The following is a 14,914-nucleotide window of genomic DNA, read 5'->3' as shown; positions in this document are numbered from 1 at the left end:
AGCCGTTCGACTGCGTAGTTCGCTCAACAGAAATTTAATGAGTTTAAATATGATCATTTACAAATACAAGCAAATCAATAGCAAAAGTAACAATTAACTTCTTCTCCTTGAATTCAATGAAATACAACGCATAATTCACTATGCTGCACAACAGAAAAAATTTCAGTCCTTAACCTAAACCCAAAAAAAAATCACGCTACACGTTTTCACGTTCATAACCCATACAAAAACCACAAGAAAAGGGGACAAATAAATAAAAAACAAAAAGAAACGGGGGGAATGGAAATATGAAACAACGAAATAGATATTGCACTGAAATTCGCACGGTAATAGGGGAAGTACTGTCCTCTTCTCTATTTGTGCGGGGGGAAATTTTACAAACGTTTTTAATGAATTCTCTTCTTGACTTGGTGAAGTGGGAATTTTCTTCTGTTCCTTGAGGGGGGGGGGGGAGGAATGGGATTTCGTGGCTTTTTCTCTTACAGTTTGTTGAATTTTCGGGGCTCTCGATCTGCTGATCGTGGCGATTCGGTTCCGCGGCGTAGGCTGCTCCGCATCAACTCCGGCAGGTTCACGAGTGGGAGATGGCTTCTCTGCGACAGTTGGGAGATCCTTTCATCGGCACCACGAGTCTACCTTGCAACTCCTACTCGTATTGGGCACCCTCTCTCTCTCTCTCTCTCGGGATCTCTCCACCAACTTTTTTCTCTGCCTCCCCACACTCCGCCTACTCTTGGGAGCGTTTTTTTCTTTGTTCGGAATCGCCAAAAAAAGAAAATCATCTAAGCCCCTTTTCCTCCGGTGCACCACGTTATATAGCCATTGAGGGGAGGAAACACCGGGGAGGGGGGGGTCAGGGGAAAGAAAGGGATGATGCACTTGGGGTTGGACGGTCACTTCACCAAGGACACGGGGGGGGGGGGGAACCACGTTCTTCTTCGTCTTAAGAATTCGACTTGCACACATTAGGAGGGGGGGGGGGAAGGGAGAGCATTACACATTGTGGGGAGGAAAATAGGGAAACATCAAACGGGGACTCAATGATTCATGACACTCACGCACACATTCACACGGACATATACCAAAAGAAAAAAAAAAAACGGCCTTCCTTTACCTCGCACTCCCGTCTCATGCGCCACTATGTAAGCGGGCAGAATGCACCGGTTACAATATGGAAGGTGAAATGAAAAAAGACTCAGATTACGTGAACCGAAGTTTTTTTGCAATTATAAATTTCTAAATTTTCATTATTAGCTTTATTAGCAACACACTCAGTGTAAAAATATTATTAAAAAAATAAATAAAGGCAAGGAAAAAGAATACCAGAAGTTTTTTTGAATGGGTTATTCGAAAAGATTATTTAGTGTTTTTTTTGGATTTCAGTGTAGTTTCAAGAATTCTCCAAATAGATCATAAATCCATAATGCTTTTTTAAATTTTATAAGCTGTGAAAAGATCACTTTTCAGGAAATTTCAATTTTTCATTGATTTTTATCTAGTTTTTAGGAGTCAGAATGGCGTCAAAATCCATTTCGGGGCATCTTTAATTTCCTAAAATTTTCCGGGGAGAGGGGGGAATCCCGCATCCCCCGGTAAGGAGGGTCCCATCATGAGCCATAGCCGAGGGCCCCCAGGACCGCCCCTGCCTATGACGTCAAGCTCGTAATGGACTACTGCTCTGATTCCTCCTATCGTTATTTTGATGGAGACGCGCATTTCTCCGACTTATGATCCGTCTCCTACATCCGTTTAGAGGCACATATTTGCTGCTATAAATCGATCATCTTAGCCCTTATGTAGGTAAGTTGATGACGTCACGCGCTTCTACCGTGCAATTGCCTCTTCTGCGTTACTCCTCTCCTCCTCGCATCTGTATCGCATAGTTCATTTTTGTATCTACTCTATAGCGAGCTATTTATTCCCTCACGTATCGGTTTTTACTGAATGAGAATGGACCGGAACTCTATAACGACGTCACCAAACCATGAAAATTAGTTGACAATTTTGCGAATTTTTTTATTTTTAAACTTACGAGGAAATAGCTTTTAGAGGAAAATTGAAATAATCACTGCCGTAAGTGACTTTCATTGGCTATATTCGTCGAGAAATTATAAACATGTACCAAATTCCTTGTATGTTATCGTTAACTTCAAGCGACGAATAGCTTAAAAAGCCGAGGTTTACATTTTTAGTGAAATTACCTGTATTTCAAAAAATTAAGGTCGCGAGGAAATATTACCATAAAATTAAAAGTTACCGGTAATTTGAATACTTTTATTTGATTAATGACCGTAGTTAGTTTCAATCATCTGGTGCCATCTTAACATCCTTATTATTTACTTTTGACGTAATGGATGTGTGTAGATTTTTATCTTCACATAAGCTTCTATGTTAGAATTTCTAAGCACAGTTACGGTTCAATTCTCGAAAAGCCATTCCATTTATTCAGTCGGTCTTATAATCCTGTAATCACACAACGTTAGGCCGAAAGATCAAAGGTCTATAAGCCATGCCTTTATCATGACGTATTTTAGAATGGGAGGGGCCACCCCTCCAGTGCCTGTTTTTTTCTTTTGAAAATTTTGGTAAGAGTGTTATTGCCGCTCAATTGAGGTTTCGGGGCCTGGCTGTCTTTCATTCCAGTGGATATCAAGTCGGAGACTGTAGACGACATCATTGGACACGGGTATCCTGTGAAAATGTGTTATTTGAAGCAATTCCCCATTCTGAGTGAGTCCTCTTTGGAAATATTTGTATGGTAATGAAATGATATCTTCTTTGAAAAGGTTATCTTCTGCCTCTCAAGAAGCAAGGCCGTAGCCAGAATACATTTTCGGGGGTGTAATATTGAGGGGGGAACCGATTAAATTTCGAGAGGGTTTGAACCCCTTTATCAATAGCCCCTCCAGTAGCGGATAAAGAAAAAACTCAAGGGGGGCGCAAAATATATCTTGATTGTATTTACTTTTATCGCAATAAAAAATGATCAAGCCACAGGCAGACTAAACGAAAATTTTATTTAAAGTGATAATACACATGTAAAAGACAGTGCCATTTTATGATATAAAAAAGTTACAATTGTGGCTTTGCAATGTTCGGCAATACGGGCGGACACGCAAGGGGGTCGCGCGCCCCCATCTGTATCCGCGACTGCCCCCTCTTGCCTCGTCCATACTTTGTCGCCTTTACTTTCCTTGTCGTTTCATCATAATTAGATGACGATTCAGCCTGAGATCGGCTCTACGGACTTTTTTAGTAGCGATTTTTTTTAACCGTTGAATATCATGATATTTTCCGCATTCGTTGCATATCGTTAGCTCTTCCCATTTATTGATTGTAAACATTTGAATCAATAAGTGTGATTGCCTTTCCTTTGGGCTACAACCTTTCCGCGGTGTAAAGGCTTGCGCGTTTCTATGACCTATAGAGCTTCACTGGCGGGATTAATTGGCAATTATTCCTGGTAGGGCCACCCATGCCAGATAGGTCGAAGGGTAGGAGCCAAATGAAAGGTAGTCCGCGTGATGGTGACACGCAAAAAAAACACGGTTGGAATGAAACCCTACCAACTGTCTGTTCCCTGATAACATGGAACTTGATTACACGAGTCTCCGATGGAATCGCGGGACACGGCCCTTAATGGCGGGTGTCGCAGGTGGCAGCGAAGTCGGTAAGGTGCTCGGGATCGTCAACATGTGAAACCCTTGCTGTGACTTATCATCGTCAGCAGCATCCAGGAAAGAAGAAAAGAAGACCAAGAAGATGGAGAAGAAAAAGGATGAAATGAATGTATGGGATTGGAATTCGAGGGCAAAGGACATCGGGAAGAGAATTGCGTTAGTGAAGGAGGCGTTCCTGAACGGCGGGGTGCTAGTGAGAAGATCGTTACGTCAAAGTTAAAAAAAAAGGCTGTGAAGAGTCTGATATGGAGTGTAACGCTTTACGGTGCGGAAACATGAACGTTTTTTTTGTGGCGATTTTATGAGGTAATTTACGAATTTCACTCGGTTTTATTTTATTAAACTGAGACAGGAAAAATGTTATTGTATTTCTTTTTTACTAAAATTATTTCTATTGACATTCACTCGTAGAAATTCAGCATTAGAATCATATTTGTCCGCAACAATGCTAACTTGCCAATTAATGTCAATGAATTAATGAATTATTAGGTACGAAATAATTTAGAATTCTGATATGGGTGAAGTTGTGCAATTTGATTGCTATGAATTGTGCATAGATTATATTGAAAAGTTAAGCCTGTGATTTAATCGCGCTATAATTTGGGGACGCCTGTAATAATGTAAGATATGCTTTATTTCACCATTGATGACTGATTTCTTTCGTAGAGTTAAAGTTTTAGTGGTTCCAAGAGTGATAAATCCATGGATAACAATATCCCGAATTTGATGTTAGGTTGAATACTTGTGAGTGTATACTGAAATAATGGGTTTTTGAACTTGGCAGTGTATTTTCCTACCACTTACTCTCACCTTTGTACTAATAAATGGTACGTTTATATTTTCAGATAAAGTGGAGGAGTTTAAGCATCACATAAAAGTTAAATATGCATAAACACTTTATATTGCAGGTGCATGTCTGGTGGCATTTGGGATTTCTAGTAGTACTGCTTTCCCGCCTACGAGTATGAGCTTAGATGAATGCCGTGAAGCCCTGAAAGTAAATATATTTCATTTCGATCTTTTAAATTCCTTTCTCTGATCACGCCAATCCGATGAAACTCTGAAACACCCCTAGTTATCGGCCATTTCACGTCAACTAAACGCAAATAAGTGACTTTTTCAACCGAACACTTAGTTACAGGAGAATAGGGTTGGAGTGGCGATTTGAGTGCCGACTTCTTTCCAAGTGGGCCCGGGTTCGAATCCCCGCAGTGGTGAAGATTTTGAGAGAATGCCTACTAGAGTGCTTTTTGAGGAGCGCTTCAAGCACAGTACACTCCGTCCGTCGTAAGGGACGTTAAGCTGCCGTCCCTTGGCGTCTTTCGTTAAGAGCAGGCCAATACCGACTCCAGATTTATTTCCTCCCTTCCTTCATTGTTCCCTACCGTTCCTTCCTGGCAAAAATTGACCTAAACTTGTCTCCTCCTCCAAATAACTACGTACCCTCATTCACTGCATACGTAATTTTGGAAATTAATGACACTTGATTGTGACTATCTACAGATAAACGTCTATCACTGCCGGGAGGGCGAGGGAGGGTTTTGGGGGATAAACCCTCCCCCCAGAGCTCAGAGAAATTTTTAATTTTAATCTATTTTACTTAATTGCATTAATATCACTTATAGAATAGTATAAGGATTAATAAAATATACCTCAGAAGGGCGTAAAACTCACCATTTTGAACCATTCATCTTAATTTTTTTTGGAGGAGGACCCTGCACCTCCCGCTTACCCTGGCGGGTATGCAATACCCTCAGGCCCCCCAGAATTAAGGTCGCCTGAAACACCCCCCTAGCTTTAATTCCTGGCTGCGTCCCTGTATCAGTGTACTTTTAGCGCAGACGCAAAATTTAGACGTACATTTTCGGAAAGGTAATAGGTTTAGAATTTTAATGTTGTACAAAGTGGTCTATTAACATTAATGTCCTACCAAAGATCAAATACTTCTTTCTTTGAGCTTGAGCATCTCAGAAAATTTCGCCATGCAAAATTTGGTATTTTTATGTTTGATTGTCATGAAATTATCGCAATCAGTAGTTTTTCCCCTCCTATCCAGGGTCTCTAAATATGAAATGAATTGAAGAGAGAATGTCACTTATTTGGGTTGGATTGACGCGGAACCCCCCTGATTCTTATTCTCCCCTTCCTCTTTCCCCGCTTTGTCTTTCTTTATGGTCAGCATCTTGTCTTTTCCCTTATTTCCCTGTTAATCGTCCTTCGTGCCTAATTTGTCATAGGGTATCCCTCGCCTTAATAGTCTTCTTACACGTACATTTCTTTTCTGACCGGCAGTGTATTTCATTTTCTTTCCATTTATATAAATATTTTTATTCATGAGTGCTTTCTTACTTCTATATTATTTTGAATTACCACTCGTCAATATTTAATACCTTCTACGTCATCCCGTTTTCTCTCCTGCCGCTGTTCATTTGCGAGAGATTTTCCGCAGCTTTATGTAAATTTTGGACTTGAATATCTGAAACATACCCTTCGTTAGCCTTATATTGACTTTACCATGAGCAGTTTAGGTGTAGTGTAGGCTACCCTCGAAACAGTAGTGTAATGTAGGTTTCATCTGGTTTTAGGAGACGGCTCATACCTACAACGAAATGGTAATAAAAGGGTTGGATCAAAATGTAGTCGAACTGAATTATGTACTTAAAGTTATTTTATCGAAAAAATCGACTCTAATCTTTGATATTTCATGAAATAGCATTCTTGTGCACGAATTTTCCGAAAGTCGGCCTCTACTAATAAATGTATTGGCCTCTACTGGTAAATGTGTTGTCAACCTCCGCACATTTAAATTAGTTACAGAAGTCGCCACTCGCGTCGCTGACGGACAAAGAGATCCAAGTTTCACGAGGTAATAAGGTATAATTAGGGGTATCAACCGATATTTAAACACATTTTGAGGCGATATATCAAATTCATAGCTCTTCAATTCAATTCCTTGCATTTGTAAAGACAATAAAGCAAAACGTATGAAATAAGTAGATCGCATTGCACTCATCACCGCTCCGCGGACATTTTTGAAAGCCGATAAAAATACGACCAAAGTGGCAACAGAAATCAGCCTTACCTGGGATGAAATTGGGCCTCCTTATGCTGTCCCCTGGGTCTTGTGCTTCGACGCAACGCACATGATATTCTAACCGCGCGTACGATATCTGGAACTTCTGAAAGGCTGTGAAAACGGTATTGGATTTGTTGGTGTTTTAATTGATGTTAAATGGGACTTTTTTTGAGGGAAACACACAAGGTATTGCACTTGAAATGGTACCGTGACCTTTAACCTGCTAAGACAATTCATAACTTTTAAATGTGAATTTAACACAGTTTTGATATCATATCAACGCACAAAGTTTACATTTTGTCTGTTTTCACTGGAAAATTAACGTATTTCCTCAGAAAAAGTAACGGCTACGAAATATCGGGAAATATTTGAAAGGTCGGTACTCCCGATTAACAAAGACTTAAGCCGTCAGTTTTGGCTGTCAGCTGGTTCTTATTGTTATCGCCATTATTGTGTGATGAAACCTCGCAATATTGAGGTGAAACCTCAATATCGGCATAAGTTGTTCAGCTACTGTGGCAACTTCTGATTTTTTTCTAGCCACATATGTTAAATTCTTGGTCTTAAAAAAGCTGTGAACATCGTCTACAGCAATGAGAATTGGTCTTACTTTCCCTATAGATGTAATAGTCAGCCGAAATACCATTTTAAGAATGGTTTCTTAAATATATAAAAGTATAATCATTTTTCTTACAAACCTTTCGGAATTTTAGCCAATCAAGGTTCCCATTTTTTAAATTCACACCGATAAATTGTAACGGTTGGCGAAATATTGGCTATAGAAATACCGTGGGTATATCATCGTAGGTATTGATATTTTTTGTCAGGAGTACAGCAAGTTGTTCTGTAATAATTAAGTTACAATTCCATTGTACTCATTAACAATGACTCTAGAAATGCACAAAAAAGCTAATAATTTTTTTCAGGGACCCAAAAATATTTTCGCAGACTCATTTAAAGCGGCCCTGTTGGATGAAGCAAAAATTAATGTATCGAAAAAAATGTATAATGAGAGTCGGTGTGGATGGTGCCAGCATTTTTGCAGGTAAGGCATTGATAAGAAAAAATATGAAATAAAGTTTTGGATATAAGTCTTCTTTAAATCACATTAGGGAAAAATAACTGAAGCAGAAATGTCCAACCGATATAATCCTTTAAATGGAGTACAGAAATGCGGGTTGCAGAATTTTTTCACTCCATTTGAGATTTAGATTTGAGTTTTTTAGGGCTTCCGTTTATCTCGTTTGTAAAATGGCCGTAGATTTATTGGGAGATTAATGTTCAGGCTTAAATTGTTTGGCTGTGAAAATCGCTGTACACTGCCTCTCGGCTTCACTACAATTATTATTGGAAAAATGATAACACCCTCGATTTTTCAATAGTGACCTGAGCTAAGGCTTGTATCTTTCTTTCTGAATTATGGTGGTTCCTCGAGCATAATGTTTTGTTATAAACTTTAGGTAAATCTGAATGATTTTCCGTGAAAAATTGTTATCAGATCTGAATTTTAATATCAGGAGCAGATGACCAATAATACCAGCTTTGATAAATGTGTAGTAATTCGAGAATTCAGGCCAATGTTTCCGAACATTTCAGCATTTAATAGGACGTGATAATGGACAGTGCACAAATAAAATGATTTTACATGAAGGGAATACATTTCCTCCTTTATTTTGCAAATTGCGATGATGAATTGTAATTATTCAACCGTTTCATGGAACCCGAGGAATGCAATTGAACTCTAATAACAGACTTAATGGAGACTTATTTCAAGTTCAACTGTATGAGTTTTTTGATTCTTCAAATTACGATTCGGAGATTATTCCTCCGAAATGGTAGCATTATATCACTATTCCATGTACTATGACATTATAATCCAAGATTCATTATTGCGGTTTGATACAGTATACTATATATTTAGAGCATATTATTACACTGAATGTTATCTTATCTATCATATGTATTCTTCATTTTGTATATTTAGTTTAGCTTATACCTTATTCCAGGTAGTTAATACTGTTTTTATATATTTATTTTCAGAGAAACGGAGATTTTATTGAATATTATGGGAGCCTACTTTGATTCAATAATGAACATTACCAATAGGTCGAAGGTCATAGTTCCCTTTTTAAGAATTATGGTGGAAGAAGGGCTTCAGTTCTTATGTGATAATTATGCCGAAGCGTATACTGGTAATATTTCTACTCTTGTGCTGACTTGATGTATATATTTTCGCAGTGGCGGATCTATGGGGGGATTAAGGGGTCTATTTCTATTAAGGGGGCTATACCCGAGGGGTATCCAATTTACAATAGAATTGTAATTTTTTTCGGACCCCCATTTCTGCTGGTAGATTAAACCCCACTTAGCACCCACCTTGTCCCTATTCTGGATCCGCCACTGTTTTTTCGTATCGATCTGCCACTTCTCTACGCAGAAATTGATAATTGTATTGTTTGTCTTTTTATCGCTGAAAATCTTCTCCATTCCAGCTTACTATTTAACCCGGCAAATCTTCTGTTTCAGCTTACTTCTTTGCTCATCAAGAGCTCTACTTTATGGAAAGCTATGAAATTTGCCGACATTTACTTCCAGAAGACGTTGGAACTTGGTATTGTGATACCGAAACTCCTGATGATGACCATGCCATACAGTTCATTTGCGAGTAAGTTGTAGATAACGACAAATGTTACGATTTTTGCGCTTTAAAAGTACGCAGCCCACGCAGAGTTTTATGAACTGATCCAGGTATCGATAACAATGTAATTTTCATGGTTATTCTTGACTCAGGTTTTTTGGATTTTTGGCATAGTTTGCCAAAAGCTGTGTGGATTATTAGCACCCTGTGGCCCATTCAATACGACCGTTTGTCTTTGATGATGTTACTTGTCACAAGGTTCCTCGAAATATCACCATATACCCTTAACGTAGTCCTGGAGTAAATGTAAACTAATGGGATTTTGAACTTCTACATCTACAAAATATCCTGCGAGCCTCCTCTAGTGTGTTTGGCAGGGGGTGATAAATCACTAGCATGCAGCATGCATTGGAATCTCTCATGCACACTACACAGTCCAAAAAACGTCACGCATACTAACAAACTATATTAACTCATGCGGTTAGAAATAATAATAAAATTCTGAAACATGCATTAGGTTTTATATTAGTTAGTAGGCTACACTACAAGTCATCTAATCTATTTATGAGTTCTCTCGCTGCCGTTATAGTCTCTTATTGATCTTGGAAAAAAATACATTATGAATCTGTCTGTTCTACAATCTATCTCTCTTATTTTATTTATATCATCTGATCTTCCGTAATATGTTTGCGTCCATAAGATGTTCGTCTTTAGAAAAGACACTGCTCTTGAATTTATATAAAATGTTAAGTCTATTTTTCAATCTACGGTCTGACAGAGATTCCCACCCGAGTTTATTAAAGAGGTCAGTCACACTAACAAGGCTATCGTAAAGACCTTTCACATACCTGGCTGCTCTTCTTTGCACGCGTTCAAACTCTGTTATTATTAAGCCTTTTTCATGACTTCTGCTCACCCTACCAAGACTGCAAAGGAGAAATTCCGTATCACGTGACCCCTCGACCCGATTTTTCTGTTTCTGGGTAGACTTATGATTTCCTTATGTAGGCTTCCGAGGTGTGGTGAATATTCAGCGGAGAGGCCTATGGGATAAATCTCCATCGGCAAACTACCCCGTAAGCCGCCTAAAAAGGCGTGCGCAAGGGGTTGTTAGGGCACCAGCCGTCTAAATATAACAATCAAATCCTCAAATAAAATTATGACTAGCATTTATTAAAGTCCTTTATTGCTCGGGGGAAAACGAATTCCCATACCTATCCGTTCGGAAAAATGTCTTAATTTATTGCGTCTGTCGGACCTGGAAATATAGTGGGGCTCTAAGATGATTTTATCCGTGTCGCTTCTAAGAATATCCATTCTCAATTGTTCGAGAAATCTATGCCTTGCGCGCAGCCTCCGAGTCTCCAGCGGCTCTCAGCCTAATTCGTTTAACATCTGGGTAATTCTGTCTGTACGCCCGTAGCAGTTTTTGACGAGCCGCGCAGCTTTCCTTTGTATTTTTTCAGCTCGCGGATTGAGTCTTTCAGCTCAGTATCCCACGTGCTCGCTGCATATTTAAGGTGTTGTCGGACGAGTGCGAAATATCATCTTTCTTTTACTTTGTCATCCGAAACTCTTCCCACAATGAGCTTGACGTATCCTAACTTCTTCTGGGCTGTGCCGCTAGTAGTCCTTATTTGTATTCCCCACCATAGGTTCGAATGTATCGCCTATGCACCGCATGTGTCCCTATTTGTAGACAACAGCTTCGCCGGCATTGCAGCTGGCTTCTCTAAGTCACTGAAGTGTAGGGAGTGGTGGTTTTGACCGCCTTTTATACAAATGTGTTGGAGTCAGGCGACTTTTACTTTCATTTTTCTCCCGACTTTGTTTGAGCACTATTTTCCATGAGTGTGATAGCTAGTAGGTATCCGTTTTTCCTGTTGAAGTTGTTCGTTTATTTCATCATCTCCATCGCTTTTCCAATGATTGTATTTCCAATGATGATACAATATAAGTATGAGCAATTTTTATCTTAAAAGAAACCGTTTGGCCAAAAAATGCAAAAAAAAGCTCATTTTTGTGACCTTTGACCTTGAATAACATTTTTTGCACACATGGGGGCTTATTACGTAAGTCATAACTCCGGAGCTATGGAGCTATAAGAGTTATGATGGCTGCCATAGCTCAATTTGCTATTACAGTTGTCAAAATAACTTCGATAGGAGTTACGAACTGGAGCTATCTCGGGGCTAGAATAACGCAGGCTTCTGACCCGTCCTTATGATAACTCCATCCCGATTTCCTTCGCTTCTCAACTGTCATTTGTTGATTTCTGCCGGCGGAAGGTCGGAATCTGAAGGATTTGGCAATGGATGGACCAACAAACATATTTGGGGAAGGATGATGAGGGTGTTTGCGGAGTATGTAAGAAGAAGGAGGCATCTGACATTAGAAATGAGACGAATAAGGGGTTCCTACAATCCGATCGAATTAGATGAAGACCATTTTCGAATGTTTTTCAGAGTGTCGAAAAACATTTTTCAATATCTCTGCCGGTCTCTGGGACCCACACTAAGGAAACGCAGAATATCTGGACTAAGCGTGGAAAAACAGATAAATATTATTAAAGAATTTTCATTATATCACTATCGGCGTATGTAATGTTGAATCTTCTTATTCTGCGTCTGAGATATTCTGCGTTTCCTTCCTTACTGCGTGTAGTGTGGGTCCCAGAGACCGGCAGAGATATTGAAAAATGTTTTTCGACACTCTGAAAAACATTCGAAAATGGTCTTCATCTAATTCGATCGGATTGTGGGAACCCCTTATTCGTCTCCTTTCTAATGTCAGATGCCTCCTTCTTCTTACATACTCCGCAAACACCCTCATTATCCTTCCCCAATATATTTTTATTGGTCGATTCATTGCCAAATCCGCCAAATCCTTCAGATTCCGACGGCAGACACCAACAAATGACAGTAGAGAAGCGAAGGAAATCGGGCTGGAGTTATCATAAGACATTTTTATTTTCATTATTGGTATTAAAAAAATGTGTCGGTGTGTGTGCAATTATATCTTCGTTCTGTGTAGGCATCTTTCAATCTCAGTAGCACATTTTTGTCAATTGTCCATGAAATATTAAGGTTTATCACCCCACATTTTATTAATTATTGCCTCCCCGTTTATTCCTTGGAATATGCCAAGGGCAAAGCTTCTGTGGTCACTCATAAAATTAGTGAGCACCACGCACTGCTTCCTGCTCATTTTCTCCGACCTATGCCGGTATCTAAAATTGTATTCATTGCCATAATATAAATATGGGCAGAGAATAGGTTTGCATTCGACGATAAATGAATGGCTGTATACAATGGATGACATATAACTGTATATGAATAAGTTTTAAAGTATAAACATTTCAACAATGTAGTTTATATTAATTATTTCACGTTAACTTACGTAATACAAGCTTGGGACTCCATTCCGAAATTCACGTTCATGATTAATACATTACATATAATGTATTCTCCATGTTCACGTTAAACCCGTCTGCTCAGAAACATTTACTATCGGATACCTAAGCTCCTATTAGTTGACTCATTTCTGGAGATTTGCTTTCCGAATTTTCCATAGCCACTGTAGCTCCGCATTCTTTCAGAGACTTCTCGTAACTCCTGCCGATACGTAATAGGGTTGGAGCTACAAATCAAAACAAATCCGGGCGGAGTTACAGATAGCTCTAGCTCCGAGTCAAAGTTACGTAATAGGCCCCATGGGATCGATGGGGAGTCAGGATTTCATTAAAGTGGTATCCTTGTGGTTCATGCAAATGTTCAGCTTGTTTGGAATTTATGCAAGGGTACCCATATTTTTTCGGCTAATTTGACCGGGCTATAATCTAACGTAAGAATCTCTAACATATAAAATTCTCGTGTTTACGATTTTTTATAGACAAACTCCTCCGTAACGGCCTGAATCATTTATATAAGAAATACATGTAAAGTTCGTTTTTAATGCCTGCAAACCTTTATTATTTAGCATATTTAAATTAGTGATAATGGCCACATTTAGTAGAAACATATACATTGGAAAGAAAATGAAATGAACTTTCTTATACTTGTAATCGATTTTCGTTTTCTACGTGATTTACAGTGAATTTATAAAATGCATCAAAAAAGGTGACATTTTACTGTTTTTGGCTTTCTGTCCCCTTGGCGACCGTCAGTATTGTTTGTGTAGTTTGACATCTCTTCTATCTATACAGTTTGCAATACCGACGAAGCTGTAAATTATCCAGCAATGGTTTTGAACTCACTGGATTTGCCAGGCATGCCATAGCACCGCTTACAACTGAAGGTTGGATCCCAAGTAATTTTGCTTCGTAATTTGAATCCATCACGGCTGTGAAATGGCAGGCGATTATTCATTAAAAAATTGATTAATTTTTTTAATTGGATAGTTCTAAGGAGAAGTTATATTACTACCACGAATCCCTATTATTCCGACATATGTGCCAATTCAATTGAAACGGGTTCAATTTCCAAAAACCAAAATATTTACTAGAAATAATTTATGTGGCAAAACAACGTTTGCCGGGTCAGCCAGTATTTATGTATATACTTAAATTGTCGACATATTACCTGAATCCATAGTCTAATGTCAGATTGAAATGATAAATATATAAGTTGATGGCAATGGTGTAAAAATTTGGAGATGAAAGAAAATAAATGTTCCTTATACAGCTCCAACAGCACGAATGAAATGAATTAACCTCTGCTAATTTTGACACAATTTCCATTAACGTTCCTCTTTATATTTTCTTTTTACATCAAACGGAGGATTCAGATTATAAAATTCGCAATGGGATTGGAAAACTGAGAAAATGTTAGAGCATGAACTGCTGTGTTGCCAGGTCCAGACATTACCATATTACTCGACTCGAGATGAAAAAATACTACTCGCACATCATGACCTTATCTTTATCAAGAAAAATCATTTCCCTCAGGTGTGACATCATTTTTTTCATTGTTTTAGGGGTTTTGTTGGTGCTTTTGAATGCATGGAGAAGAATATAACCACCGAAGATTCCACATTGGAGGGGAAAACATTTTTGTCAAGTGCATCTCAAAGAATAAAAAATACAAAATTTTGCAGTGAATTCTTTTGAGGAATGAAGGTAACAATATCTTTATTTCAGCGAGACCATTATCTCCCATTGGGTGAATTTTTGGCCTAATGTCAAGCCACGAGAAGTCTAATTCCTCTTTCACCTGACATTTTATCTATGAATTCAACGAAAATTTGAAAGAAAAAATAAATTAATCCATTTCTTAGTGCATAATGTTTGTATGGCTTCATTGATTTATCTTTTCCTTAGATTTGCCCCTTTCTCAAAAGATTGTAGCACGGCATTATTTGCTGTATATTTTAAAAAGGCTATATATCAAGTGAATTATGGAAGTAAGGAGAAATGTAATGAAAATACTTACTACTACTTAAAAAATAAACCCACTATATCCCATCAAATGTACCTATACCTTAGATTGTTCATATGTGCCTTAAAGTGCTTAGAAAGCTTTC

General features: G+C 38.5%; 1 protein-coding gene across 1 annotated transcript; it reads left to right on the top strand.

Annotated features, from left to right (window-relative positions):
* Positions 1-2,578: 2,578 nt before the first annotated feature.
* Positions 2,579-14,629, top strand: LOC124166980. Its single transcript, XM_046544730.1, has 6 exons — positions 2,579-2,730; positions 4,589-4,677; positions 7,683-7,801; positions 8,797-8,948; positions 9,283-9,421; positions 14,369-14,629. The coding sequence occupies exons 1-6, from the start codon at positions 2,700-2,702 to the stop codon at positions 14,499-14,501; spliced, it is 663 nt and encodes a 220-aa protein (XP_046400686.1). The 5' UTR covers positions 2,579-2,699; the 3' UTR covers positions 14,502-14,629.
* Positions 14,630-14,914: the final 285 nt, after the last annotated feature.

The sequence above is a fragment of the Ischnura elegans genome, chromosome 10 (genome assembly GCF_921293095.1).
Source record: "Ischnura elegans chromosome 10, ioIscEleg1.1, whole genome shotgun sequence".
In the NCBI taxonomy this organism is placed as follows: domain Eukaryota; kingdom Metazoa; phylum Arthropoda; class Insecta; order Odonata; family Coenagrionidae; genus Ischnura; species Ischnura elegans.
The sequence above is the reverse complement of the archived record's forward strand: the minus strand, read 5'-3'. Positions and strand labels throughout refer to the sequence as shown.